This window comes from Neopsephotus bourkii, unplaced genomic scaffold, assembly GCF_033783945.1.
Source record: "Neopsephotus bourkii isolate Nb327-2 ecotype Australia unplaced genomic scaffold, CSIRO-AGI_Nbou_v1 NB_230, whole genome shotgun sequence".
In the NCBI taxonomy this organism is placed as follows: Eukaryota; Metazoa; Chordata; class Aves; order Psittaciformes; family Psittacidae; genus Neopsephotus; species Neopsephotus bourkii.
In genome coordinates, this window is record NW_026900740.1 from 1,506,453 (window position 1) to 1,533,682 (window position 27,230).

General features: G+C 55.7%; 1 protein-coding gene across 9 annotated transcripts in view; it reads right to left on the bottom strand.

Moving 5' to 3' along the window:
- The window catches only part of NCOR2 (nuclear receptor corepressor 2), a 160,202-nt gene that overhangs the window by 24,118 nt on the left and 108,854 nt on the right, over nucleotides 1–27,230 (bottom strand). For all 9 annotated transcript variants that reach the window (XM_061344678.1, XM_061344674.1, XM_061344677.1 and 6 more), the window contains exons 17-26: nucleotides 21,887–22,029; nucleotides 16,373–16,520; nucleotides 13,455–14,010; nucleotides 8,816–8,936; nucleotides 7,710–7,947; nucleotides 3,096–3,251; nucleotides 2,387–2,526; nucleotides 2,204–2,309; nucleotides 1,401–1,505; nucleotides 400–503 (exon numbers count right to left, since the gene is read on the bottom strand). In XM_061344678.1, coding sequence (XP_061200662.1) covers nucleotides 400–503; nucleotides 1,401–1,505; nucleotides 2,204–2,309; nucleotides 2,387–2,526; nucleotides 3,096–3,251; nucleotides 7,710–7,947; nucleotides 8,816–8,936; nucleotides 13,455–14,010; nucleotides 16,373–16,520; nucleotides 21,887–22,029 — 1,817 coding nt within the window. The remainder of the gene's footprint in view (nucleotides 1–399; nucleotides 504–1,400; nucleotides 1,506–2,203; nucleotides 2,310–2,386; nucleotides 2,527–3,095; nucleotides 3,252–7,709; nucleotides 7,948–8,815; nucleotides 8,937–13,454; nucleotides 14,011–16,372; nucleotides 16,521–21,886; nucleotides 22,030–27,230) is intronic.

Below are 27,230 nucleotides of genomic sequence, written 5' to 3' on the forward strand. Positions count from 1 at the left end.
CTCTCCGCTCTGTTACTGTGTGAGCAATAACTCACACTGCAAAACACCACTTCCCGCTTGCCAGCTGCTCTTCTGAAGATGGATGGTGGAGATTAAGGCCAAACTATCTTCCTGCACAAGAGAGCCTCTGGGCAGGACCTTCAGTGCAGCATGCTCAGCCCTGGCAGGAGACCTCCCTACCTTACACGCACCTTGGATTCAGCTCCTCTGCTCTGCTGGCCTGGCCCTCCACCCATCTCCTCCTTCATTCAGCTCCACTTCCTTGCACTGACAAGATCTGTGCTGCTCAGCCCTGTGCCACGCACTCAGTGCACCCCACAAGCCCCAATCCCCGTGCGCAGCACAAGCTGCAGCCACCAGCACCCAGAAGGCAGAACCCACCAGAGACAAGGGACCTACATGCGTGATGGACCCTCGGTAGGTGATGGGTGACTCCGGAGGGGGTCTGGATGTCGGTGTTCCCTTGGTGATGCTCCCTCCTGAGGCAGAGCTGAGGGAAGTACCTGTAAGACACAAAGGCAGTGAGCTGGGGGCTGGATTTGCTGTTCAGCACAAGAACTGTGGGGCTGAGACAACTGACTAAGTGCAGGATTCAACTCAGCCTAAGTGAGCTGAGGTTCTGGAGGGAAAGCTCTCCAAGGAATGCCAGTGTTAACTCCCATGCCTTGCAGAGCCCTTTCCACCCCATTCCCCAAGGGACCCAGCCTTGCAAGCATAGGCTGGGAGGTAGGAAAAATGGGCATTTTGAGACTATCAGCTCCCTGCTGCCTTTGTGGAGGGGCCGGGCAGATTTATGAGCCTGGGAGAAAGCACAGCCTGTCTCAGCCTCCCCTGATGGGATCAGAGCAGATCTCCAGCGAGATGCGGCTCGGGGTGGTTTGAGTTCATTTGTGTGGATCCGTCCTGGGCTGGAGGCAGCCCCACTGCACTCAGGCTTCTGACTGCCTTAGTTGTGGGGCTCACAAATCAGAATCTGCACTTAAAAACAACACCTTTGCATTTATTTTCTTCTGCCTAGCTAATGGGGAAAGAAACATGGGGGGGCTGTATTTAAACAAAATGTGGTCCCTGCCCAGCTGCAGCAGCACCAGTGAAGAGCCTGAAAAAAATTAATGGGATTTAAGCATGTCTTGCTTTGTCTTAAGCAACAGATTTGTGGGTTGAACGTGAAACCTCCACGAGGATCAGTGCCCAAGAGCCTGATTTGGGGAAGAACTGTACAAACCCATCTGCCACAATGCTGGAGAGAAAGGGTGAAGGGACCCCTCCTGCTGTGCACAGCCCCAGAAATCAAACCTGAAAGCACAGGGCAACTGCAGCCAGCGTGATGCTCACCAGGCTTGGCACCGCCAGCATCCCTCCCATCCCACTCCCCGCGCTTCCCGCTCCCGACTCCTCACCCCGCAGGATGGAGCCCTCCTGGGACGGCTGCAGAACCAGACTCTCTGGCTGGCTGGCCTGGCTTCTAGGAGAAAGTTGTTCCTGCTTTACTCCAGGAAAAGGCACTGGAAAACAACAGCCATGTATCAGTGTGGGTGCAGGGCAGAGGGTCGCAGCCCTCTGCTGCTTGAGGCACCTGTGCCGGCCCTGCACTGGTAACTCCGCGGTGCCTTTGCCGTCACCACCACTTTGGGATGAACTTCACCAAGGATGCAGCAATCGGTTGAATACACAACTACTGATGAGCAAAGATCTTTCACCTTGGCAAAGGCACTCCCTGGTGCTGCTGGCACCAGGACCAGAGCCAACACTGAAAACCCAGTAGTGGTTTATAACAGGACCATGTGCACAGTGGGGAATAGGGCCTGTATCCCTCCTCCCTCACACTTAGTCCTTCACTCATCCCCTCCTGCTGTTAAACACTTCCAAATCTGCAGACTAAACGCTTTCTTTGTTCATTTCAGGCCATTTACTCTTTATCCTACTGGCCTGGGGAGCAGCAATATATTTCCTTCCTTCGATCACAGTATTAGCTGGAGGGTATTTATAGGCTGGGATGTGTCCCTGGCTGAGTTGCTGCTTTCCTATACTGCACAAATTTAGCTCCCTGTGTCTCTGCTTTCCTGAGGGACTAATCCTTTCATCCTCTTAGCAGGTCTCTCTGCACTTCACTGCTGTGTTCTCTGCTCTTCTTTCCTGCATGCTGCTGGCAAGCTCGCTTCCCAGAGCTCTCCAAGAAACCACTCACCTCCCAGTCCCTTACCCAGTTTCTTGGGATCCATGGTCAGCGGCAGGCCCATGGTGATCGAGCCAACAGGGACCTTGGCGTGCTCGGAGCTGTAGGGTGCATGGAGCTGGATGGGCACGCCCTGCAGAGCGAGAGGAGAGGTCAGGAGCTGCTGCCATCCCTGCAAGGCACCTCCACCACTCACACCCAATGCCCTACCTGGGAAATGGATCCAACGGGTCTCTCCAGCACGGAGGGGTGCTTGGTGGAGGAGATGAGGGGAGGAGGGTTGGAGATGCTTGCTAGTCTCTGCAGCCCTGAGCGAGAGCTCTCATGCAGGTTCAGTGGGATGGGGTGTCCTGCATGGAAAACACAAGTGTCAGCAAGAAAGAGGGCAGGCAGAACGGCTGCAGCTACCAGAGAGGAAGGGGCGAGGGAAGGAGCAGGGGCTGGATGTGATGAAGTGGCCGGCTGTGAGCCTGCACTGGGATCCAAGCCACACGATCGTTTTGGAAAGGACTGGAATAGTTTCAACTGCTGCCTTGTCCCCTGTGCAGCCAGAGGATGCGCTGCGCCCGACCCGTCTGCCCTCCAGCCAGAGCAGGACAGCGCAGGGAGGGCTGAAACCTGCCTGACCCTGCACAGAAGCAGCGTGCGGAGCACCCACAAACCAACCACATCCCTAGACCTGCCCTGGCCAGAGCTGGGAGACCTGGCTGCCACCCTCAGACCGCTGCATGAGCAGCGAGGGAGCTCCATGCCAGGCCAAAGCAAGGAGTTAGCAGGTTTTGGATGAATCCTCTTCTCTTACCCCCCAGAGAGCTGCACTGATTTAAGATCAGGGGCTGTGACACTGGCTGCAGCCTCCACCCTCAGCCCCAGCGGAGGCCAGAGGGCACACAGTACACGGTCAGTGGCTGTTACTTGCCTGGTGGGTTGTACTGAAACAAGTGGGGCTCTGCCTGGGGAGAGGTTTTGATCACATCCCGGGAGTAGGAGAGGACGGGTGGCCAGCACGAGGCAGCCATGGGCTCCGCACTCAGCTTCTGAGCCTCTGCGATGGAGGAGAAATGCAAAGACTTTTCTGCAAGGGAAACAGAAAGCAAACAGCTCGCTCAGCAACCTCATGGGCAAGCATTCCCTGCAGGCAGGGAAGCCACAGCCAGCACCCGACATGGGAAATGGCTTCAGCTCAGTCTGAGCTGGCCATGAAGGCTGAAATCACCAACCAAGCTAAACAGAAGCCTCAGTATCACTGCCTGGATTTGACAGCATTTATTTTACTGAGATGCTTAAAGCAGAGTGGGGAGGGCAGATGTCCATGCTGGTGATTCTGCTGGTGCTCCCTGCCAGCCTGGACCTCCATGGACATCACACCCAGGAGAGACTACATTCTGCATGCAACCAGCCACTGGGATGAGCCCAACATCCTGCTACTTGCTAGGGCACGGTCACATGCAAACCATCCCTGGGCAGCCTGTACCTGGGCCCACAGGTCTGCATCAACCACCAAGGCAGGGCTGGAGGGAGTAGTGAGGATCCTGCCACCCCCTTCATGAGGTTAAAACCAAAAGGTACCAGTGCTGGTGTGGGAGGTGTGGGGTGCAGGCAGGCACCTGCACACAGCCAGGCACAGGGTGCCTGGGGAGCCCCAGTCCACTGCCAGGGACCACAACACACTGGGAACAAGCTCATCCCCACATCACATCATGATGCAAAAGCTCAGCCGCTCCTAAAGGATGGCTGCTGGCTATAAATCATTTGTAGGCTGCAGGAAGCGATCAGAAATAATGGTATCAGGCTCTTGGACAGCAAGGGGATAATGTGCTGATGTTCTCTGAACACCTGGGACAACCACATTGTACAAGACTGCCAAAGGCAAATGAAGATCAAGATGGGCTCTGCAGGATGACCAGATGCTCTATGGGGAGCAGGCACTTGAGGGTCCTCTGCAAGGCACTGGGGTAGGGGGCAGGAAAGCTTCCTGAAATTATCTGGCTTGGGATATACTGGATGCCAGGCTGGGTTCACCCTGGCAATGAAAAGGCTGAACAGAGGCCAAGAAGTGCTTAATAATGGAAGAGCTGTGCTGGGGATGCCCGAACCCTGCCATGCTCTGCAGGGTGCTGGGGAAAAGAGGGGCTCCATCTGCACCAGCTCCATCCCAAGTACATCCTCATGCTTTACCGAGCAGACAGATGAGACAGCCTTTTCTGGATGGATTAGAGCAGGTTTGGTGGGATCTGTTCGTAATCGATAACCACTTAATTCTGCACTGCCCTTCTTGCCCAGATCCACCTGTGTAACGTCTGCATTGACCAGAAATGAGAACTGGGCAGTAAACAATAGCAATCACAAACGAAGCCAGCCTTTAACCATCAATTTTTGATAAAAATAGATGCCTCAATCCTGCTAAGCCTAATAATAGGGCAAGTAGATTATCAGGGGCCCAATTTAATGAGGCTTTACTGCATTATCGTTATTAACGCTCGGTGTGCTCAGAAGCTGAGAGATTATTCTTGTCCCCTTCACTGAGAGAAGAAATCCATTATCAGCACACAAAGGTGTCCAGGCACTCACACCTCTGCAGCCGGGCAGGGCTGGACCTTGGCTGCAGCCTCTTCTCTCCCCATGTTGGATCCTAGCAAGGATCCTTTCGTCCTGCCAGTATGAGGGAATACAGGCACATCCCCCAGACTGACAGAGCCCCTGGCACATCCACGCTCCCTCGTTTTCTCCCCTTCAGCTCAGGCTCCCTCACCCCTGCACAAACAGCACTGGGATGTCCCGGCTGAAGATGCTCTCTGATGCCAAGGCCCTGTCAGCCAAGGCTACATGCACACTGGATGGCTCTTGGAGAGCCCCATCCTCCTCCTTTCCCCACGGGAGCCATCCCCTCCCCTGCATGCCTCCCTCCAGCCTGTGAAATGTGTCCAGTTCCTAATTGCCCCCGCATTAGAGGGTGGCTATAACTCAGCCAGCTTTTGATAAAACAGCACTTACGCGGGGAAGAGAGAGTTCCTATTACCGTTTATCAAGCCCCTGGAATGGGAGCGAAGGAGTCAGAGTTTATATGATCCGTCATCCAAATTAATGCTCTTGGCTCCCCGTCGCCCACAAAGGCCAGATGAAACACGACTAAATCAACACAAAACATACCGCTGGCTTCCAAACCGCCGATAACCAAAGATGTGCCCCACGGCGGCTCGGCTGTGGGGAAAGGGATCCATCCGGCTGCCTGCGGGTGAGATCCAGGCAGGGCTGCCTCTGCCTGGCCCTGCGATTAGCAGCTCATCTTGGGAGGAGGAGAGGGCAGTGCTCAGGAAGGTACGGCCGGGGCTGGCTGCCCTCCAAGCCGATAGAGCCCCAGCCAGCGGCTGTGAGGCAGCCAACGCCTCGGCCAGGATGTGTGCAAGACTTGGCTTTGAAGCGGATCCAGAGTGGTGAGGAGGATGTTGATCTCTGGAGCAGTTGCAAGAGTTCAAGCTCTCCTGCTGAGCAGGGGAGGAACGGGAGTACCTGCTCCAGGGGAGCTGAGCCCTTGCTAGCAGGCAGCAAGGGGCTGCTCTCCTGAAGGCTTTGCCTGTTTAACATGAGGTGGTGTGGCTGCATGATGTCCGCGGTCTGGATGCTTGCCACTTCATTGGGATGCCTCAGAGAGCAGGGGAGGGAAGGGACATACACACATTTGCCAGGACTATCTGGCCATCTCCCCTCTGATCCTTGATCCACAGCTGGGATGTGCTCCAAGAAGCTGAGACAGCACTGAGCAACTGCTGAACTGAAATCAGGGCTTCAGGGGATTTGATTTCTCCCCTTGAGGTGATTCATCACAAACCTGCTCGTTTTCAAATGGGAGATGCACTCCCATTACAGAGAAGAGCTGCCTAAGATTCGCTAGGGTCCACATGTAACCCAGACCTGCTCTGGTACCCCGTACACATGCACAGCTATGCAGGTCTTGGACATCACAGAGCTGGAGGCCAAGACCTGCTGAGATGTTTGCAGGGGTACAGGGAGGAAGAACTGGTTTCATTAACATGCACAATTCAGAGGAATACAGAGGTACGAGAGAATAAAATGTTTCAAGCCAGTGGTGCTTTGCAGGCAACAAAGCCATAAAAAAATCCACCCAGACATCAAACCCTTGCAGATAATAATGGTGCCAAAAGGCTGAAGAATGACATGGTTAATTTCCAAGCCCTAAATCCCCCCTCGTACCTAACACACACACAGAGATTTGCCTCATCTCCTCATCGTCATGCTATCAGGAGGAAGCTGCAGCACTGGGACACCAACAACGCTTACTACCTGCTGCCAGGGGAGAAGAGCTGGAGGGGAACTGTTCCACCTGGGCAGCAAACCCAAGCACAGCAGGCTGAGATCAGCTGGAGGTGGGACTTCATGGGTGGCAACACCAGGACTCTGTAGAAACTCCCTTCCTTGCCAGGTGAGCAAGCACCTCCCTTGCTTATACACAAAACATCCTGGAGGTGTGATGCACACATGGCAATATTTATCGTTTAAAAAACCCCATTTGGTCAAGTGCCAGCAAGCAACTCTTCCGGCAAGCACATCGCTCTGTGCAGAGGGACATGACAGCCTGGGGAATAAACACCTGGGCCTGGACACTGCAGAGCAGGCTGCTGTGATCCTGCCTGCCTGCCTGAGGGTGAACTCACCCAGCCATCTTCCAGCAAAGATCACAGCCCAGGTCCAGTGCAGATCCGCCTCATCACTGCAGTATTATCCACCTTCCACCTCCGTGTATTACAGCTGCATCCATCCCCATGCAGGATCCAGCACTGGGGGGTATTGCACCCTGCCCAACTTCCCTGCTCCTCTGATCATGCTGCTGGTGACAGCACCTCCACACACAACTGAACCACAGGCTGGCTATGAGGGGTAGGGACACAGTCTGAACTGGAACAGACTGATGCTCGGATTAAAAACACATTTAGAGGATGGTCTCATTAGGACTTCCCGTCTCTCCTTAACCTTGATCCCCAGGTGCTCAAGCTAATAATGCTTCAGATACTCTACGGTGGGAAACTCTGAATTGCTCATTAGGCAGCCAAACCACATCAGAGCTATTCCGGGGAGAAAGCACTGGGAATCTTTACAGGAACCTTTGGACTCCGAGTCACAGTATTAGCATTGATTTTAAATGAAATAATGGTCCCCACTGAGCATTAAAAGCATTCTTTATAGAAAGCCAGCAAGGTAGAAAAGAGCCATTGTACCCAGAGCCCTGGCATGCCTCCAGGCCTCTCTGCTCTCAAGTGAATGGCAGAGCCGCTAATAAAGGCAATCTTCACCTCCTCAGCGCTCGACACTAGCCCCGTGTTTGCTGTAGGCTCAGTGAGACATCATGTACTGTCTAATGAACATGGGAAATTAGCCATGCCTCTCTCGTCCTGCTTCAAGATGCTATTAAAGAGCTTTCAAGGCTTGAAGCAAGCTTTCACCTAAGAGGAGGAGAGCTGCTGGCTGCGTACACACTGGGTGCTGCTGTGCGGATGAACACGCGCACGTCCCTTACCTTCCTTGTCACCAACAGCGGGGCTCCTGCTCTTTCCCCTGGGGCTGCTGCTTGGCTGCTGCGGCTCCTTCTCAGCCTGCTGCTGCTGGGACTGGGAGAGCTTGCTCGGGGGTACGTCCTCACGGGCAGACTCGTGGGCTTTTGTGATCTGCTGCTGGTAGAGGGCCAAGGCGTGGGGAGGCACCTGAGGCTTCACACTTCCACTCTGCAGGATCCCCTCCGAGAAACCCTCGGAAATCTGCAAAGCAACACGAGTTGGTGACACTTGGCACGTGCTGCTGACTCCCCTAGCAGTCCTGGAGACATCAAGGTGTCACGAGAAGCACCTGCCCCACACCAGCACTTCAAGTCTTACCAGCCCAACAAACAGGGCTTCCGAGCTCACCAGCCATCAGATAGGCGTATAAGCTCTGTGCTGGTGATGCTACAAGAGAGCCTCACACTTCCCATGTTTAAAACCCCTGATTTATAGTTAAGTGCTTGTAGCTTTTGCCAGATGTTACACTACAGCAGCCACATCTTAAGCTTTAATATGGGAAATTGGAAGAGCATCAGGAATGGATCCTCCCTGAGTGCTCAGAACCCAGATTTCCTCCCTGCCCACCCCGTGCTGCTGCTCCTCTGGTGTAGACCCTGGGGATACCAGGGTGCTTTTGTCACAGCCTAAGCAGAGCCTCTGGATGAAGAAGAGCGTAAACACTTCTTAGGTGGTATCCTTCAAGCACGTGAGATGAAGAGAAGCAGAGGGAAGGTGCACCCTTGCTTTTTAAAGCAACAGGAGGCAGCAGTCATGTGGCAATGAGAAGCTTTTTCTGTCCAGACCTCCCACAACTTTCTGATCAAAGAGCTCAAGGGACATCCAAATGCTGCTGGCAGAGCTGCTCCAGCAGCTGGGAACACACTCGGCACACAGAGCACCTCGCTTGCTAGGGAGCTCACACTGCCCTGCTCTGCACAGACTATGAGCTTGGCCATCCACAGGGATGAGCACGTCCTTCCAACCCCGCCACATACCATGCAGGCAACACAGCCTGACAGAAGAGCACGCAGGAGGCACACACAGCCACTGTGCTCCCAGTCCCAGCCCTCTCTAATGGGGTACTCACAATGGGAGGGATGGCAGCAGCACGCTGCTTCAGCTGCTTCAGGTCCAGTGGCTTCTGTGGCGAGGAGTTCAGCCTGGCATCGCTGGCAGTGTTGAGCAGGCTGGGCCGGGGGGACAGCAACCTGGACACAAAACATGCACGTCAACCAGGCAGTGCACATGTGCCATTGGTTCCCCATGCCCTGCACCCTTCTGTTTTATGCTGCTTAGCCTAAAGGACACCCTTTTCATCAGAGAGGCGTGTGCTGGACCACTGCTCGCTGCTGGGCTCCTGCAGGATGATCTGTCGTGCCACTCAAAGCACATGGGGACCCACTGCTGCTATGGAGGTGTCTCAACTTCAACCTTGGTGGGCTGCAGTGTCCCCAGGTCATTTTGGTCTATGAGGGCAACACAGCCTAGCCCAGCCAGGAGATGCCCTGGGGCAGCTTTGCTTTGGGATGACAAGTCTGAGAGGAAGCAGAGCGTGGGATCCTGCTTTCCAAAGACAACCCATGTGGGGCTCTGTGCTCAAGTAAGATCATTACCTCTGGCTCATCCCCAGTGCTGACTATTTCTACCAAATCTACTTCTGTCCACAATAAACCCAAAGGAGAACTGGAGCCTGAAGTTACAGAGTAGTAAGGCAACCAGTTCAGATTTCATGTGGGCATCACGCTACCTCGCTGGAGCTCACACGTGGTGCTTTCCCAGCACTCAGGATCAGCCTCATGCTCCTCTTCAAGGACTATCTTTTAACACAGTGCTAAAACCTGGGCAACCAACCACATGCACATGACTGGGGTGCTCAGATCACTTGAAAGATGAGAGGCTGGATTTGGATGGGATTTGATGCTCAGCCCAGCGGCTCTGCAGCCCTGCACCCCCACTACTTGATCTTTCCCTTGGCTATTTGAGTTGCCTCAAACAGCCAGCCAGCCACACTGAGCCCCTGTGCAAACAGTGTGAGCATCTCCACAGTGTCACTGAAATGGGGTAAGGATGAAGGTGTGTGAAACCCACGGGTCAAACCCTCAGTGCGCCCAGCTCCTGAGCTCATGCTGAGACCTCAGGGACCACGTCTCCCCAGCCCATCTCTGCTCTGTTTGTTGAAGCCAGTTCATAGTTTTCAAGCTTTACGGCTTGATTTGTTTATTTTAGCTGTTATTTCACTGCTCTCTTCAGCCTATAAATTTCAAGGTCATTCCATGCTCACCCTTGGATGAATAAACAAGTGTGGCAGGGCCATGTGCAGGGAATCAACTCATCACGGTGCTGGGACTGCCCCCAGCCCCTGCTCTGCACAGTGGTCAGCACCGGAGGGAACTCACCTCCGGATTGGGACCAGGATGCTCTGATTAGGCACTCAGGGGAGACCAGGCAAGAGGCAGCAGATCTGAGCTGCTCCCCAAATAACTGATAAATGCAACATGGGTGCTGTGAAGCCATGCTGGGAGGGACACAGGGCTCCTGCAAGACACCCCAAAGTCTGCGGAGACACATGGCTGGGGACAAGGGCACTTGGCACTTGCTCCTGAGACATTCGCTCCATGCTGAACTGGTGCTCACAGGAGGTGACGGACCCAGAAGCGCTGGCCCAGCTCCATGTCCCTGTCACTGCTGGCCCAGGACAGACGTGCTCAGCACTGCTCTCCTCACAGCAGCTCCTGCAGGACATGTAGCTGAACAGCCTGATGCTCCAGAGCGGGGCAAGCAGGGTCCCACCAGCCCCCAGCAGAGCACCCACCCCAGCAGCAGCTCTGTGCATTCATAGCGCTTACAGAGATGCATTTAAGCACACTTAAGATCATCAGGTTTTCTAAAGCCCTTTGGGATCCTGAGCTTAGGAAGCCAGGGTAAGTACCAAGCTCATCAATATGCAAATTGCATAATTTAGTATGTCCCTCCCAGCAGATCCTGCGCTGCACACAGGGCTGTCTGTTGGGTACTTCGCTCTGGGAGTCACCAGATGAACAATCCTCATCAGCTCATATCCACCTGATGCCAGCCCGGGGTCTCCCAGACCCAATGGGTCAGAGCATGGGTGATAGCAGTGGAAGGGATGGGAAAAGGATTTGAGCAGGAAAGGGCTGGCACATGGCTGAGCCTTTGTAGTGTGGAAATGGACCCTCCAAGGCACAGAGCTTTGAGGGTGACCAGACACTGTGTTCTCACACCTCCTTCACCCTCCACCATGGACAAGTGTCATTGCCAGACAAGCCAACACACTGACACACGGCCTGAACACGATTCCTTGCACACACAGTGGTTGTGCAAAGGTGACAGCTACCAGATTTCCCCAATGGGCTCCCCCAACCCAGGGCCACAGCACCAACACGATGCTCGCCCAACACAGCCCTTCTACCTATGGCTGCGCCAGTGACCAGGACATACAGTGCAAGGGTGGCTTCATGCCACACTTGGTGGTTTGATGCTCATGGGCAGGCATCTCCTCTCTGCACTTCAGGTCTACAGTGGTTGACCATGCACGGCCTCCCTCACATGCCCCCATCTGGCGTGGCCCCTGTGGAACCGCAGTACCGACAGCACCAGCAGCAGCCCTCGTGCAGCACACTGCACAGAACCACAGCTCATCAGCTGCCTTCCCCAGCTCTGACGAGCTAAGGCTCTGCCTCCTTACCTCGGACTTGTCTTTGCCAGCGTGAACCACAGGACTCAAGCAAGGCTGCCCCAACATCACACTCCAACCCTACCCCTTCCCCTCTCACCGCAGGGACAACCCCAGTCCCCTGCTGGGAGATGCTGTGGACAGCTTGATGCCTTCACCAGCGCGGGGAAGCGCTCCCACGCCGTGCCGGCGCGCGGTGGGCGGGCGAGCATCGGGTGATGCGGTGATGGGGCGGCTCACGTGGCATCCCGGCAGCCTGGCCCTGCTCCGTGCGAGTCACACTGCAGCAGCGGGGCTGCGGTACCCGCCCGCGAGCCCTCGGCTGCGGGGAACATCACCAGGAGCATCAGACCCAGCACTGGTGTGAACTGCAGCATTGCCGTGCTGCCTGGCTCTGCCATCACCCGCGCTCCATCACCACACTGGGTAAGAGGAGTGGCCCGGGAGCTGTGGGATGCCTGTTTAATGTTTAACACTCCTGGAAGCTGGTAACTGTTTGACAAGTGAGATAGGCGCTGACTCAGCGAGGAGCTGGGGATGAAAAAGTCGTTCCCCAGACTTGCTCCTTTGCTGCTGGGAAGTCGGTCCAAGCTGCTGCTGTCCTGCTTTCGGCTGGGTTAATGTTAAACGCAAGGAGCACAGCCCCGCTGGCCTCACTCTCCCTTTGCTGGGAGGCTTTCTCCCATCTGGGAAGGAGGAGAGGGCGGGGAGGGGTGGTGCTGGACTCTGTCCACCGCTGGAGAGGAGCACTGCAGCCAAGAGGCCTCAGCCCTGCCATGGGGCCGGGGCCAGCAGCACCCGCACCGCCCCTCAGCATCATCAGCACTGCTTCCAGCTGCTCAGCAGCGAGGGGCTGCTCATTCAGGGCAGCGTGGAGGATGTTCCTGCACAAGGAGGACTCACCCGCTGGCTCCCACATCAATTACAAGGAAAGCATGGAGAACACTAAGAGTGGTGGAGATGCACGATGGCTCCCAACTGCCTCATCCTGCTGCTTTCCTCCGCTGGTTTTCCAAACAGCCCCATCCACAGCCCTGAGTACAACCCACCTAGCCTGGCAGCACCCCCCTCACCAATAAACTGCCCCCTGCAAGCCCATGGCAGGGATGTGGGATGCAGGATGTTGGATGCAGGATGCCAGCCTCCAGTCCCAGCTCTGAGGCGGGGAGGGACTTTTCCCCGTGTGCAATGGCAAAGTCAGGAGTCCCATCTGGCCCAGGAGCCAGCACGGATGGAAGCCAGAGCCATTACAAAAATCAGATACATGTATTCATATATATTCTATAAAACCAGGAAACCTTCCCCCTATTTATGAGGCTCTGGGTGGGGATAGCCAGAAGAGAAGAACGTTTCTCCAAGGAGGAGGCCAGTGTTTCACCTCCTTGCCCCAAGAGCCATCCATGAAGGGTCAGAATCACCCTTGGCTGCTGGCTCCAGGGGCGGATGAAGGGCTCAGGACTGCAGTGGCTCAGGTGAATACCTGGAGGCACAGCCCCAGGAAAGCTCACACAGCCCACACCATTCCCGTCCCTTTATGGCCAGGACAGGTAATTCCCCCCTACAGATCCAAGCAGCATCTCCACCAAGGGAGCAGCTCGCTCCCTCTCTGCACTGGGAACATGTCCCTGACGTGACTTCTCTCCTGCCAGCACCGACTCGGAAGCCATTCCCGACCCTGGATGCTGGCAAACCAGCCCGTGCTCTGCACAACTGCTGTCCCCAAGGGCACGTCCCGCTCCATTGCGTCACCCAGACGGGCTGCCACCGGCCCTGCACCCAACAGCAGCCCACGGCCATTGCCCAGGAGCACCTGTACGCTGGGACATCGCACTGCCCGTTGTGTAATGGCCCCTTTGGAAGTGATAGCCAAAGGGTCACCACCACGTAGGGCACAGCCAGGCCTTTGGCTGTGGGAGCCCCTCAACAGTGATATTCCCAAGCTCAGGAGAGTGCATGTGGACAGTGCAGCATGTACAGAGATACTCGTCTGGCCCTGGGCCATGCACTTGCCCACCTCTCTCCCCAGTCCTACCTGCTCTTGTCCACAGCATCCTGCTCGTCCATCTCATCCGCGCTGCAGGTCGCGCTGGAGTCGCTGTCAGGGTTCACCCCGGAGCCTTTACTGCCTTTATGGCTCTCCTTCTTCTCGACCTTGGGTGTCCCCTCCGTCCCTGCTGTCCCTGCGCCACTGACGCTGCTTTCTGCCTTCTTGTCATTCCCCTTGTCCTTCTCCTGGCTGTCTTCGCTCTCCTCCTTCTTCACCTCGCTCTTGCAGGGCTCTTCGCTCACCTTCTCCTCCGGCTCCTCCGTTTTCACCACGTCCACCACCAGGTCCTCCTGCACCTTCTCCTCGCTGCTGGGTGGCTCAGGAGCTGCCTCCGGCTGCGGGCTGGCAGCAGGAGCGGGGTTGGCAGCGGGAGCAGGGGGAGCGTCGGGGGGTGCTGGAGCCTCTTCCCACTTGACTGCCGGTTCTGTGCCGGAGTCACCTCCCGGCCCGGGTGGTGCCTTGGCCCCGTTTTCGCCTCCTTCTTTGGCTTCAGGCCTCGGCGAGGGAATGCTCTCGGTGTCGGAGCTGTTATTTACTGCAGCTGAGAAAAGGGAAGAAATAAAAATAAGGATCAGCCCAAGATTCTTGCTTCCCATATCGCTGCCTCCACCCCCTCCCTTGGGAGGAGAACGCCCTCGTTCCTCCAAGGAGGAGACGATCCCAGGGCTGGGAGAGCTGCGCCGGGATCCCCGGATCCAGAGCCTACGAAGCAAAGGGAGGTTCTGGGGACCTCTTCACCTGCCCAGCACAACTGCTGTTAACCCCTACCCAAACACAAACCCACACGCCCAAAAGCCTGGAGATGGAGCAACTGGGAAGCTGGATTTTAATGGAAAACCCTGGCTGCTGGCTGGATTTGCAGGACAGGACCTGCTCCCTTCTCACCCTCTCACCCATGGCTCTGGATCAGCCCTGCTCCCCCAGGACCAGGCACACTCTGATTGCTGACTTACGTTGCCCATGTCCCTGGCTCTGCCACCCCAGGGCAGCTGGGGACCATCCCAAAACACTGGTGTGTTTATTGTTATTTAAGCTGCCAGTGCAGATGAAAGGAGGTCAGGGTCAGTGAAAGCAAAGTGCTGGCAGTGCTGCAGGACAGGTTAATTATTACATAGAAAAGATCACTCTCAAATCTGCCACCAATGGCTTAAAATGAGCTGGAAGCACAAGCGTCCATGAACTGCTGCAGATGCAGGTGATGCCAAGAGATTGTTTCTAATGCTGGGCAGATTGCTCCCTCCAAGCCTTTGCCAGACAAACAGCCAGGAGCCTTCCACAAACCCATTTCAGCGTGTCCTCACTGAGCAGACCTCAAGCCCAAAAGCTTCTTCATGTGCATCCCTTGACTTGCCTCTCTTCATAGCAGCACAGACAGCTTTTAAACAGTGGTGAGATGAGTGGCACAGAGAGACTATGTCCCAACACTGTGTCAAAGCACATTCATCCTTCCTTGGCAGGAAAAAGTGCCCGACTCACCAGGAATCTCAGCCTTCTCCACCCTTTACTCACTTGCAATCAAGCAATGAGGTGTCCCATCACCCTTGTAGGGATGAGGTTTATGGCACGTTTGGCCGAACTCTCCCTGCCAGCCACTCAGTGCTACGCGAACACCACACTGAGACATCCAATGGTGGCTTGTTCCAGGCTCAGCCAAGCTCCAGCCCACTCCTTCCAGCTGCTGAATCCACACTGGTACCATAACCCCCACACCGAGTCCTTTCTCCCTGGTCAGCCGCATGGTCCCCTGCCTCCAACCTATAACCTAAGCATCCCCAGATGTCACCCACCCTGCCACTTCTGTGCCTGTGCTTTTCATCCCCTCTGCTTGCAACCTCCTTCATCTCTGCAGCCCACACCAGGAGCAGAACAGGAGACAATACTTGGAGCACACAGCTCCGGGCATGTCAAGAGCTCTGTCTCTAATCTCAAGAATACGTTGTTTCCTCTCGAGCACTCTTACAAAGAGCAATAACCACCTCTTACTTTGTGCCTCTGAGTCATGTATCACCTTGCACAAAGATTTACCTGGAATCTGCCTCGTAATGAGTCACTTGCCAAGATGATTTGAAAAGATTTCCCATTTCGAGTCCCATTAGCCTGGGTGCTGAGGCCAGGAACCAGCGTGGTGCCAGAGTGCTGGTTAAGTTATTAAATTACTTTGACAGAAGTCAAATGGGGCTATTGTTGGAAAATTATGCACATTTTCCCCAAACTCCAAACTGCCGTGCTTTCTAAGCGATAAATAGCTGAAAATTGTCACTTTCAAGTTGTTCCCTTTCTTTGGTACGGCTGGGAGGGAGGAAAACGCTGCCTTAAAAGGGTAAGGAGGAGGAACAGACCCACCAAGATCCATCAGCCTTGCTGGTGGGAGACCATAGCTTCCCCTGCCTTTGCTGGCAGTGCTGGCCTCCAGCAGCAGCAATGCCCGACAGGACAGGGATGGGCACACACAAACCTTGGTGGGTTATCCCTCCTTGAGCCCATAAGCTCCTCAAGAGCCCACAGTGGTGGCTATCTAACCCTGCTGAGTGTGAAGGGACCCTTCTTTGGTGGAAAGCACCAAGAAATGTGATTTACAAGAGCATCCAAGCATGCTAGGCCCTGGTAAGCAGGGAGCTTGCAGAGAACATGCTGATGGAAATCAGAAACCAAAGGGCTCCCAAAAATAACCATCCAGACAGACACAGGAGGAGGGCAGCGATCCAGGACACTCGTCACAAGCGTGCAATCCAGAGGCAGCCAAAATACCACGAGTACCTCATGCTCCGGGATGCTGTCACGTCGGTGTGGCTTTGGGGTGTCACATGTGACCCCCTGCGAGCACTGACATTTGCAGCCCTGGAGAGGCTTCATGTGCTGCCTCTGCTGTAACCATGCAGCAAAGCCAAGAGACCTGAGCTCACCTTCCGCCTCCTCGGCCATCTCCTCCTCGTTTCCGCTCGTCCCTGACACCTCCATCTCCTCGTCCTCGGCTGCGGGAGGGAAGGTGGCTTCTTCGTTTGGAACAGCGGTCCCTTTTTTCTTCTTCCTCTTGGCGTTCCGTTCTTTCTCCTGGGGACGAGGCAGAGAATGGTGAGAAGGAAAGCCCATGAGGAGCTGTGTGGGAGCAGAGAGCCCCGCTCCTGCCCAAAGGGCCAAGAGAAATGCCAACACTGCCATTGCCCTCCCCACTGCCATTATCAGCCCTTGGGACTAGCCTTGCCTGCTCAAAGCCCAGCAGCCTGGGCTCATCATCGTTCAACATGCAGTGGCCAGCCTGGCTTCACGCTGAGCTCCAGCCTCAGGTGTCACTGAGCCTATACAGCAGCAATGTCGTGGACAGGAGAACAAATGACACATGCAGAAGTCACCAGCACAGGCCTGGCAGAGCCTGGTGGCCCCGTGTCCATGCATTACACGCACATGATGTGCTCATCTTGCACATTTCCAGGTGCTACCTGCAGCTACACAAACATGAGAGGCCAGAGCCTGACGCTCATCGCAGATAACGAAGCTGATGCCCCACATACCCCAGCCAACACTTTCACTCACCAGCTTTCACGGCCGGTGCTGCCAAAGGACTTTGATTCCCATGCTGGGAATGGTCCATGCAGCACAGCAACACGAAGGTGAGCTGCATGGTGCCCCCGTCCTGCCCTGAGACAGACCCATCCCTGCTCACTGGGGCACGTGCCACAGCCATGAGGGTGCAGACAGCTGCTCCCTCCCACCGACCCAAAGGAAAAGTCTCAGCTTTGCTATTGTTTCCTGCTCTTGTTGCTTGAGTAAATATTACCAGTAGGAACAGGCCCATCATCTCCGGCTCTCCCTGCAAACCCCACAAGAATGACGCGTGTAGGATGTTTATTTACATGGATGAGAAGATAAAGCCATGGTGGAAACGTTAACTTTGCTGCTGGACCTCTGTGCTGGGAAGAGCTGCTCCCCCCTTCCCCTCTCTTCTCTCCCCCCCCTCCTCCTTCAACCCTTTAGAAAACTTCCAGATAAAACAAACAAATACAACTGCTTTTTGCTTGGAAACGCTGCTTGCTCAAAGTCTATTTTTATCAAGCTGGGCAGGAGAGAGGGGAAAAAGGCACTTGAGGAAGGGCTCTGTGGAGGCTCAGAGCAGCAGTGGGAGGAAGGCAGAGCTCCGTGCTGCCCTCACCCCATCCCAGCGGCGATGCCCTGGCAGTGCCGGCGTCCGCGCCTCTGCCCCAGCCCCGATTCAGCACTCGCACGTTTCTGTCTGAAGCAGCAGTTCCCCATCACGCTCATGTGGTGACAAAGCGCTGACGTTACTATGGCAAAGACTTCTCTGCCTCTTACTCATGGGTCTGTGACTCAGCCGCGGGCAGGAGCAGCTCCTCGCTGGGGATTTAGCTGGGAACCAGCCTCTGCCTCAGCACCCTACTTGGCCAGGGCCTGGGGGCTGTCAGCGAGCTGCCCTGGAGGCACTGTTGGTCCCTCTCCTGGCAAGCACTGCTGCTGGTATTTAGGGAAATGATGTGAAATCCAGGCAGCAGATCCCAGCTACATCTACAGATACGTTCAAGCCACCACCTCTTCTAATGCTAACAGCACCAGCCCCCTCGTGCAGGCTTGCTCCTGGCACCCAGCCCAGGAAAGGGGTCCCTTTCTGCCTCCGTAATGAATCACGGGGCTCCCACAGCTGACATGGGATCCTAACCAACACTGCAGCAGACATAGAAGTGTCTCTGTGAGCACTGCCTAGGACCAGGCATCTCCTGTCTCATAACATACCCTCAATCTAAGCAATTACCAGCAAGGGCAGGGGAAGGTGCCAGGACCGTTTGCGATGAGCATTCTGATGCTCACTTTGTGCTATACCAGCCCACAGGGTCTCTACTCCCTACCTGACACCAGGTACTTTTGCAGGAGCATCCAGGACTTGATGCTACTTCTGCAGTCTGCCTCATCAAGACCACTGAGGAGATGGGCTGTGCACAGCAAGGGCACTGAACTCAGCATGAGGGGTTCTCCATGCCTGCTCCTCCACGCTGCCCTCCCGGGTACCAGGAACTCAGCCAGCCCCATCACGCTGACTCCCAGCCTGGCAGGGATGGGCAGCTCTTCCCTCACCACCCAGGCACTGGCCACTGCCTCCCACCACTCTAGTTCCCTGCCCATCTCTCTGGTTTTCTACCTCGCAGGCAGAGCAGCCACCCCGACAAATTTGGTCTCTCCTTGTACTCACCATCTGATGTGGCAGCAACACCCAAAACAGCTTCCAAACCCTCTTACTGACACGGAGACATCAATATGGGTACCTCCCATCAGCATCAGCCGTTCCTAAGAGCAGGACCTGGCAGTGCCAGACTGATGTGACATAACGATGTGTATCTGAGACTGCACCAGGACTAGGTCTAACCAGAGAGTGACTCCTATGCCCTGCCACAGAAGCAGGCAGCAGCGATGGGAAGAGGCAGTGGTGACCCCACAGGCAGGACTTCTCTGCCACCGTGCTGAGGAGGGTCTCAGCTCCCCATCCCAAGGCCAAGGCTCTGCACCAAGGCAAGGCAGACTTGTTCACCCTCCAGAAGAAGATGCCACCCGGCTGTCCTCCCAAAGCAGCTTTGCTGTGCAAAGCCAGCACCACTCAAAAAAGCAAGGAACTGAAGAAACGCTGCTCACACTGGTCCAAAGGATTTGTCCTTCAAGCAGGATCAGCTTAGGAGCAACTTGCCCATCTTCGCTGCGCAAGCCAAAACAAGCCCCAGCAATCACTACACTAAAGTGATAATCACACCGCCAAGAGGTCACGGTGAAGACAGTGCCTGATCTGCAACCCCTAATGAAAAGAGCAGCTCGAAGGACACTGTGCATCCCAAAGCTCTGCTTTCCTCAAACACTGATACTAGAGAGCGCAGCACGCAGAATCTCAAGGCTAAGTGACGCTGATGCCTGGGCCACAGCTGAGTGCTCGGCAGTGAACCCAAGCCAAAACACACAGTGGGGCAGATAAAGCAAAGCCTCAAGGTAGCCTGACCCTGCCCCAGCAGTAACAGGCTGCCTGTCCCACGGTGCAGCCGGCTGGCAAGGACACCCTGATCCATGGAGGTGCTTGAAAGGGAGGAGGGTGAGGATCTGAAGCATCCAGCTCTGTTGAGCTAGGACCAAAGTGGAATTTCCCTCCTCAAACAGGCTGGACAAGGGTCTTGTGAGTGCTAAGCAGCTCAGGGAAGAGGGGAAATAGGGCTGTGTGTGCTGACACAGCTCCTCAGCCCCTGCGTGCTCTTTTCCTGGATAAGAATCTCTCCAGCAAAAGATGGGTGTTCAAATTAAAATATGGCACATAGGAGTGTACGGACCATGAGGGCTCTGGAGAGGTGGAAAAGGAGCATCACCATGCCACACCACCTTTGCCCGTTGCAACCCAAACCCTTCTCCATCCTAATGCTGAATGCTCCCTGGATGCTCAGAGGAAGGATCCCCCCATCCCCAGAGCTCCTTGGGCTCTGGCCAGCACACAAGAGGACAAGGGGCCTCTAAAACACACAGCCCCATCCCACCTAAGACTGTCCCAGCATGGGGAATGGGGACATCATGCTCTGCACCACACTCTGGGGACAGAGGGACCCTGCCAGGCTCTGCTTCCCATCTCGCACTGGTCACTGCTCCCTGCCTGTCTCTGCAGCAACTCCAAGTCACCTGCACACTGCTGAAACCCAGTGTCACACCCACCTGGACGAGGAAGCTGCAGTATTAATGAGCCCCATGTGGGAAACGAGTGAGATCTGCTGATTAAGTTTACCCTCATTAAGCGAGAGGAAGAAAAGCAGAGCTTTTCCATGCTTCTTTCTGTGCTTCTCCGCACAGCATCAGCAATAGCTGGTGGTGGTGAGGTCAGGGAATAACCTGGGAATGTCATGGAAGAACTAGGAGATGCCACGCTGCCTCACCACATGCTCCCTCCGCAGAGGTCACCGATGACTACTGGGTATAGGATGAGATTTGGAGGCTTGGTTTGGTTGGGAATATATTTAGGAGTCAGGAAGGAAGGTCTATGGCAATTTAATCTCAGTTGTTCTTTTACTTTATTCAGCTTTCTGGCATCTGCTGTTGCCACAAAACAATAGAGCACAATAAATAACAGCTGAACGTTCATTGTTCTTCTCCACAACCGAATCCCATAGCCTCCAATGCTCAAAACCTAAAATGATGATGCTGATATAAACTGCAAGTGAGAGTGAGCAATTAGACTGGAGAAGTCTAGCGGCTGCCTTGGAGGGACGGATGCAGGGAAAAATGTGGCTCTGCAGAAAAACACTTCCGTGATATAATTTCTGCACCATTATGAAGCGGAGCAAATGAACACACACCGGTTGCACTGCCAGTTAAGCTGTATGAGCTGATTTCAGATTCTCCCCAGTAATGAACAATGATTTCTTTCGGATGGAACATTTTCTATTCCGAGGGCTTGATGCACATTTCATCCCGGCCTTTCTATCGGTTTGGGGGTCTTTTATGCAGTTTGTTTGCTTTGTTTCTAAAAACAATTGGGTGAAACATGGGAACACAGGAGTGTCTGTGCATAGAGAATTAATAAAGAACCGCCGATGCCTTCTCTTTCTCTCATTCCTATAGACTGACTAGGATATTAAATTCCTGGGTGAGTCATTGAATGTTTTCCTGTCTGTCTTTTTACTCTTGCTGTAATAGCTTGCTTGGAGAGATTCCTGCATTGAACATTGTCCTTTGCATTTTCAAAGCACCCCTTGGGGTTTAGCCATGTGAATTCTATTAGCTAGAAACTGGGAACCCCAGGATACTCTACAAATGAAATAATTATAATGCTTAAGTTGCTCTTAGCAGTCCATCCTATCTCCAGAACACCAAGCAAGCCCCTCTTCATTCACACTCTGCACCATATGCTAGGAAAGAAGCAGCATTAGCCCCTTCGGAGGAAGAATCTGAGGCACGGAGGGATGGGTGCATCTGCTTGCAGCCCCAAAGAGAAGCCACATCCATTTTGGAACCAGCCTTTTTGTCCTAAACCACTGAATTCCTCTGGGACAAATTGGCAGTTTACCAGGTAACTGGGGTACCTGCAAGGCACTGATCTGTGTGGCCTTGCCAGGGTGGAATGGCACAGCCTCACCAGCAGCAAAGTATCCGTGCAGCCAGGGCTGAGCTCACGTCCTGGATTAACAAGGAGCAGCCCCGCTCCTCCTGCTGCTCCTTATCTCCCCGCGTACCAGCCACACTCCAGATGCCCAGGCATCTCCCACACAGCAGCTCTCCCTCCTCCACACCTCCCAGGGACAGATGGGTGGGCAACCCTTTCCTGCACCACTTCCCGCTCCCCAGAGCTTTCCCTCCAAGATGATGAAGGCCCCCCTTGGATGTGGGAAGCACGCAAGCACTCGCTGGGTGAGATCTGCACTGCCTGGTGTGGGCTGCGATGGGGCACTCACCATTTTCAGTTTGTGTTGCTGTAGGATCTCGTCCAGGTTCTGCCTCTTCTTGTAGTTGAAGTAGAAGTTTTTGCACTGTGACACGGTCTTGGAGCCCACCATCCTGGCAATGGCCGACCAGTTCCGCCCATGCTCAAGGAGACCTGTGAACAGAGAGCAAGGATTTAACACCAGATACACTCGCATAATGGCAGCATTATCCACACAGGATGGGAAACATCCTCTGCACAAGCCAAACTCCACAGGAACAATATGGTCACCAGCACCCGTCTGAACGGCTTCGTAGGTCATCCCCTGGCCTACAAGAGGCTGTTTGATTTTCCAAGAGGGAAAAAAAGGCACTATGCTAACCATCTCTGGAACAAAATACGTCCCACAGCCACGTCTCGGCCAGCCACCAGGCAGTCAGGAAGGTGAGCAGTGCTCCCTTCCCTTTGGGATAGCTGCAGGAGGCATTGGCATGACCAGGACAACTTAGGACAGCAGCTCTTAGTCTCCAGCATGAAGCAAAGGCTCTTCCCACCCCCCTGTGCCCCAGTGATGACACTGAACAGTGAGAAGGCAGTTCAGGGGTTGGAGCATGAAGTCCTCTTATGGATGGGGAGGAAGATCCCAGGCAGGGAAACCCAGGTGATGCCCTGGGCTGGGAAGAGGCATGCTGCAGGATTAGTGCTGATCACAGGCTCAATGAGCACAACCAGCTTCCCAGGTCAGGCACCAAGCCAAGGGCTGGCAATCCTGGCCAGATGGTGCCACCCGAGCATGAGGCTCCTGCCAGCGCTGGGGCAACCCAGCAGGGTGGAGGAAGAAGAGGAGGAGGAAGGAGCAAGTCAGCACCCTGTGTCCTTGCAGGCTCTGCAGGGGTGTCCTGGGCACCCCTGGTCCTGCAGCTCACAACCACAGCACACAGGGAGGCACAGCGGCACCCTGGTCCCTCCATCCCAGGCTCCTGGACAAGATCCAGGTGGGCACCATCCAGGCTTGCTGGGAAATAAAGCCCCATTGCCGGCAGTCCTTCCTGGTGCATGGCTGGTGCTTCCCATGGTGCCCATTGGAGCCGGAGCTGCCACCAGCCTGCCAGATGCTGCCAGTCCAGCTGGGTCCTGCCGGTCTGGCTGGATCCTGGCTGCCCACATGATGCCACACTCAGGCCAAAAACTCCCCTGAAGCTCCCCTGCACCAAAGCATCCCTGCACAGGATGCAGAGACTGAGCCCAGGGGCAAGGTACTGCCACAAAAGGTGACTTCAAGATGAAAACCAGCAGGGAAAGAACCTGCCAAGGGCATCACCCTCTTTTGTTAAGGGGTTTTCTGCCCAGAAGCCACCAATCACAGAGCCTGGGAAGAGGCACTGCCTGGGTATCTCTGTTGTTCATCCCCAACCCCTCCCCTGGCTGCTCTGATGCTTTGGGCTCAGGACCACGGTGAGTGCCATGTTCAGGCTCCTGAATGCGGCTCTGCCCCAAGCACCAGCTCAGACCTAAGTGCCAGCCCAACCTCTGCTCCAGCCCCACAACAAACCCACCCTAGGCCAGACTGATCTCAGCACAGACACAAGCAATCAGAGCCAGACGGACACACCTCCACCAGTGTGTGTGAGCCCTACACCACACACCCCAGGAGAGATGAACTCCCCCCTCTCTGCTTCCCACATCCTGGATACACTCAGCAGTACCCAGCACAGCAGGAGTTAACATCCAGCCGGTGCCTGTATCCTGCCCGGTCCCAGCACCAGGGCTTATCAAATTGCATGTAAAGAGGCAGGCATCACACTGCGCTGAGCACCACAAAAGGCTGTGGCAAGCCAAGAAACAAGTTTGAGCTTTAACTCTGCAACTCCCAGCCTCGCTTAAGCCAAACCCACGACCTCCATCACCCCGCTGGCAAGCTGGGACCTCTCCGATACAATAATAAACACAGAAAGGGACGTCCGGCCACCAACCATGACAGATAACGAGCCGGGGTGGGAGTCCTCCCCCCACTGTTGCAGAAAGCTGCAGGGGAACACAGGACAGTCCCCGGTGTCACAACCCATCGCTGCTGTCCAAAGCAAACAAACAGCTCAACCCCTTTTTGCTCATCACAGCGCTGGTGGCCCCGCACCAAGTGTGACAGCCGGGGCGTCACTCGCTGCCCCCCAGGCAAAGCCCTGCAACACTGGCAGCTCCAGAGGGCGAGATGCTGTGCCACCCGGGAAGCGGGATGCGGCACAGCACAGCTCGGGGCTGGAGGGTGATGGATGCCAGTGCAAACAGTCCCCAGCACGGTGTGACCTTTGCAAGCCGCGGGTGATGCCAGCTCCTGGCTGCCCTTTCCCCTGAGATGCCTGCAGCCACGGGGCAGGTGGTTGTGTCCGTGCTGGGCTCATGAAGAGGAAGCTGCTGCAGCCCCTGCCTGCGGGACCCGGCAGGCAGCCCAGCTCTTCCCTTTACATGAAACCCAGAGCAAAACAGCAGCACCTGCACCCACACTGCAATCATCTGGGGAGGGACCGACCGAGACACCCCGGGACCTGCCAGTACGCCCTCAGCTTGCCAGGTACCCTGGTTTGCTGAGCTCCACCAGCACGGAGCCTCTGTCCCCCACCCCCAGCCTCTGTGCCGTGCTCCCCAACCCGCCTCGGCACCGCTCAGCCCTCGGTTCCGCAGCGCAACTGAAACTATGACTAACTGAGTTATCAGATCTTAAGGCAGGCTGCGCTGGCTGGGGCTGGGGCGGGGGCTCCGGACGCAGGGGCTGCCCGCAGGCACGCAGCTGCAACGCAACCCCTGAGGTTAACCCCATCCTTCGGACCCCAAAGCCGGGACTTACGTGCTCCGGGTCGGGCTCCGGCGGGCAGGGAGCGTGCCCGGAGCGTGCAGCGGGCAGGCTGGGAAGGACGCGGGCGCCGGGGCACTTCTTCAAAGCCCCCCCGGGCACGGCAGCCCGCTGCGAAGCGCTGCGAGTGCTCCGCTCGCACCCTCCCCACGCATTTTGCTTTCGCTCCCTCGCAGCAGCCGGAGATAGAGAAGAAAGCAAAGCCGGTTCCTTAAATCCTGGGGGCGAGAGGATTTCAGAGCCATGGGCGGCCGAGAGCGGCGAGCGAGTGGGCTCCGGGGCTGGAAACCAGGTCACAGGCGGAAGACTCCTGACCCCGATGGCAGAAGTTGGTGGGAACACATGCTCCGGCCCCAGCGCTCTTCCCTCCGGCGTCCTCTGCGCTCCTCCGGCTCGCCGGAGCTTTCCAGCCCGCTGCAGCCGCGGTTGTTTAACGTGGATGGAAGCGCCTCCAGTGTCTTCTCCCCGACCTCACCTCCTCGCTCAGGGCTACGGGGAGGCTGCGCGGCTTCAGGAGATGCCAGACGTTGCCAAGAAATAACAATAATTAAAAACAAGAGGGAAAAAAAAGGCAGGAGCAAGGCAAAGGGGAGGGAGCAGCCGGCTGCGCGCCGCGGCTCCGCTCCTGCCAGCCCGGGGACGGGGAGCCGGTGCCGTCGGTATGTGGCGGAGCAGCGAGCGAGCTCTAATCTGTTCCTCTGGCTGACCCAGGGCTCGTTGCATCTGAATGTGACCTCTAGACAGAGCATTAATAACGAACGTGGCGCTGACCCAAGCTGACAAGGGGTGCGGCCGCTTGGCACCCGCTCCCGCCTCCCTCTCTCACTTTCTGTCTCCCTCGCTCTCGTCTGAATGTCAGCGGCAGGGGGAGGGATCCAGGAAAACAAAGCTTGGCTAATAGTTTCCTCCGCTCTCAAGTGAATCAAAGGCGCTTTTCTTCGGGGATGTGCGCGCTGGCGAGCCCAGTGGCACGCTGGCGGGATGCCGTGGCACCCTGGCACACCTCGGTCCTGCTGCCCCGGTGAAGGAGGGATAGGGAGAGGATCGGCATCGGTCTCACTGTGGGTGGACTGGGGCTTCTGCTCCGGTACCAGGAAGCGGGGGGTGGAAGGGAGAGAAGCCTGGAGAACATCTTGGAGCGCAGAGGAGAAACCGGAGGGCAGCAGGGGCCATCAGCTCGTGCCCCATCGGCTGTCTGCAGCGTTCCAAGGGTCTCCAGCACGGCTGCCCTGCTCCATTCGGGGCTCGGCAAGGGTGGAGGGAGTCCATAAAAGGGTCCCTTAATGGGCGCTCATGGATTATCAGATCAAGGTTACACGGGAAGAGCTAAGCGACCCCATTCCCCTATGCCTGACAGTACCTGGTGCAATCCTCTTGCACCCATGAAACCTCTTGGGAGCAAGGGTGGAGGCAGTTCTCACTATAGCACAGCCAAACACGCCATAACCCCATACTGGAAGAAGATTGGCACTTTGGAACCCAATGCATCCTGACACCGTGGTTGGCACTGCTAAGCTGAATTAGTGCACCGCAGCATCGCTTTCTTCCACTGATCTCGGGGCACTCTGGAGCACGTGGGAGGACCGATGCCTAAGGAAGGTAACTTCTCCAGGTCCATGGAGTCAGTGAGGGCAGAGCTGGATGAGCACTGGATTCCTAAGGAGAGCAGTGAGGACAGGGCGCAGAGGGAAGCCCATGTCCTTGCAGGCACTGGAGGCATTGCCAGAGGGACCATCATGCAGGCAGCCAGCCCGGTGTGATCTTGCTGCAATGATGGGTGATGCTCTTCCTTCCTTGAAACCAGCCCATCATGCTCCTGATGGACCTCTCCCTCAGTGGCTGGATGCAACCATGCTTCTGACGTGCTTCGTGGCCACGAAGGAGCTCACAACAGTCTTCACATGTATCACGCCACCTCTCCATAGGGAAGCAGTGCCACCAAATGAGGTGTGGACATGGAGTCGGGACCCCTGGCCAGCTCAGCTCTAATGCTGTCTTCCTGTTCCGCTGGCCCTGGCTGGGGACCCTCAGTTCCCACATCTCCCCTTTCTGAGCATCAACCTTCTGCTGCATCAAGCCTGTGCCCTGACCACAGACCTGCCCAGCTCTCTCCCTTGTACCACAACCCTCCTTGTGTGCCGTGTCCCTATCCTTTGACCCTGGGAGAGGATGGGAAGCCTCCTTCCTGAGAGGTGCCATCCCCTCTGGTCTGGCTGGGGCCACTGGAGTCTCCAGCACAGGGCAGTGAGCACACGTGAAGCAGCTGCTCCTGGCGGGCCCAGCTCTCTGCCTTCACCTGGTTTGGATATTATTCCTGCTCCCTTATTGTTGAAAAAATAACGCTCAAAATTAAAATGTAGGCTGTAAATTATAGTAATTACCCAGCAGTTCCCCCTGACAGGCCTTTTGTGTTTCATTCACTGACACTCACTAAGCAAATCCTCGCAGTTTGCTCCTACACGCTCGAGAAACATTCAGCCAACAGCAGCACAAAGCACAGCTCTGGGAGAACAGCAAGCAGGAGCAC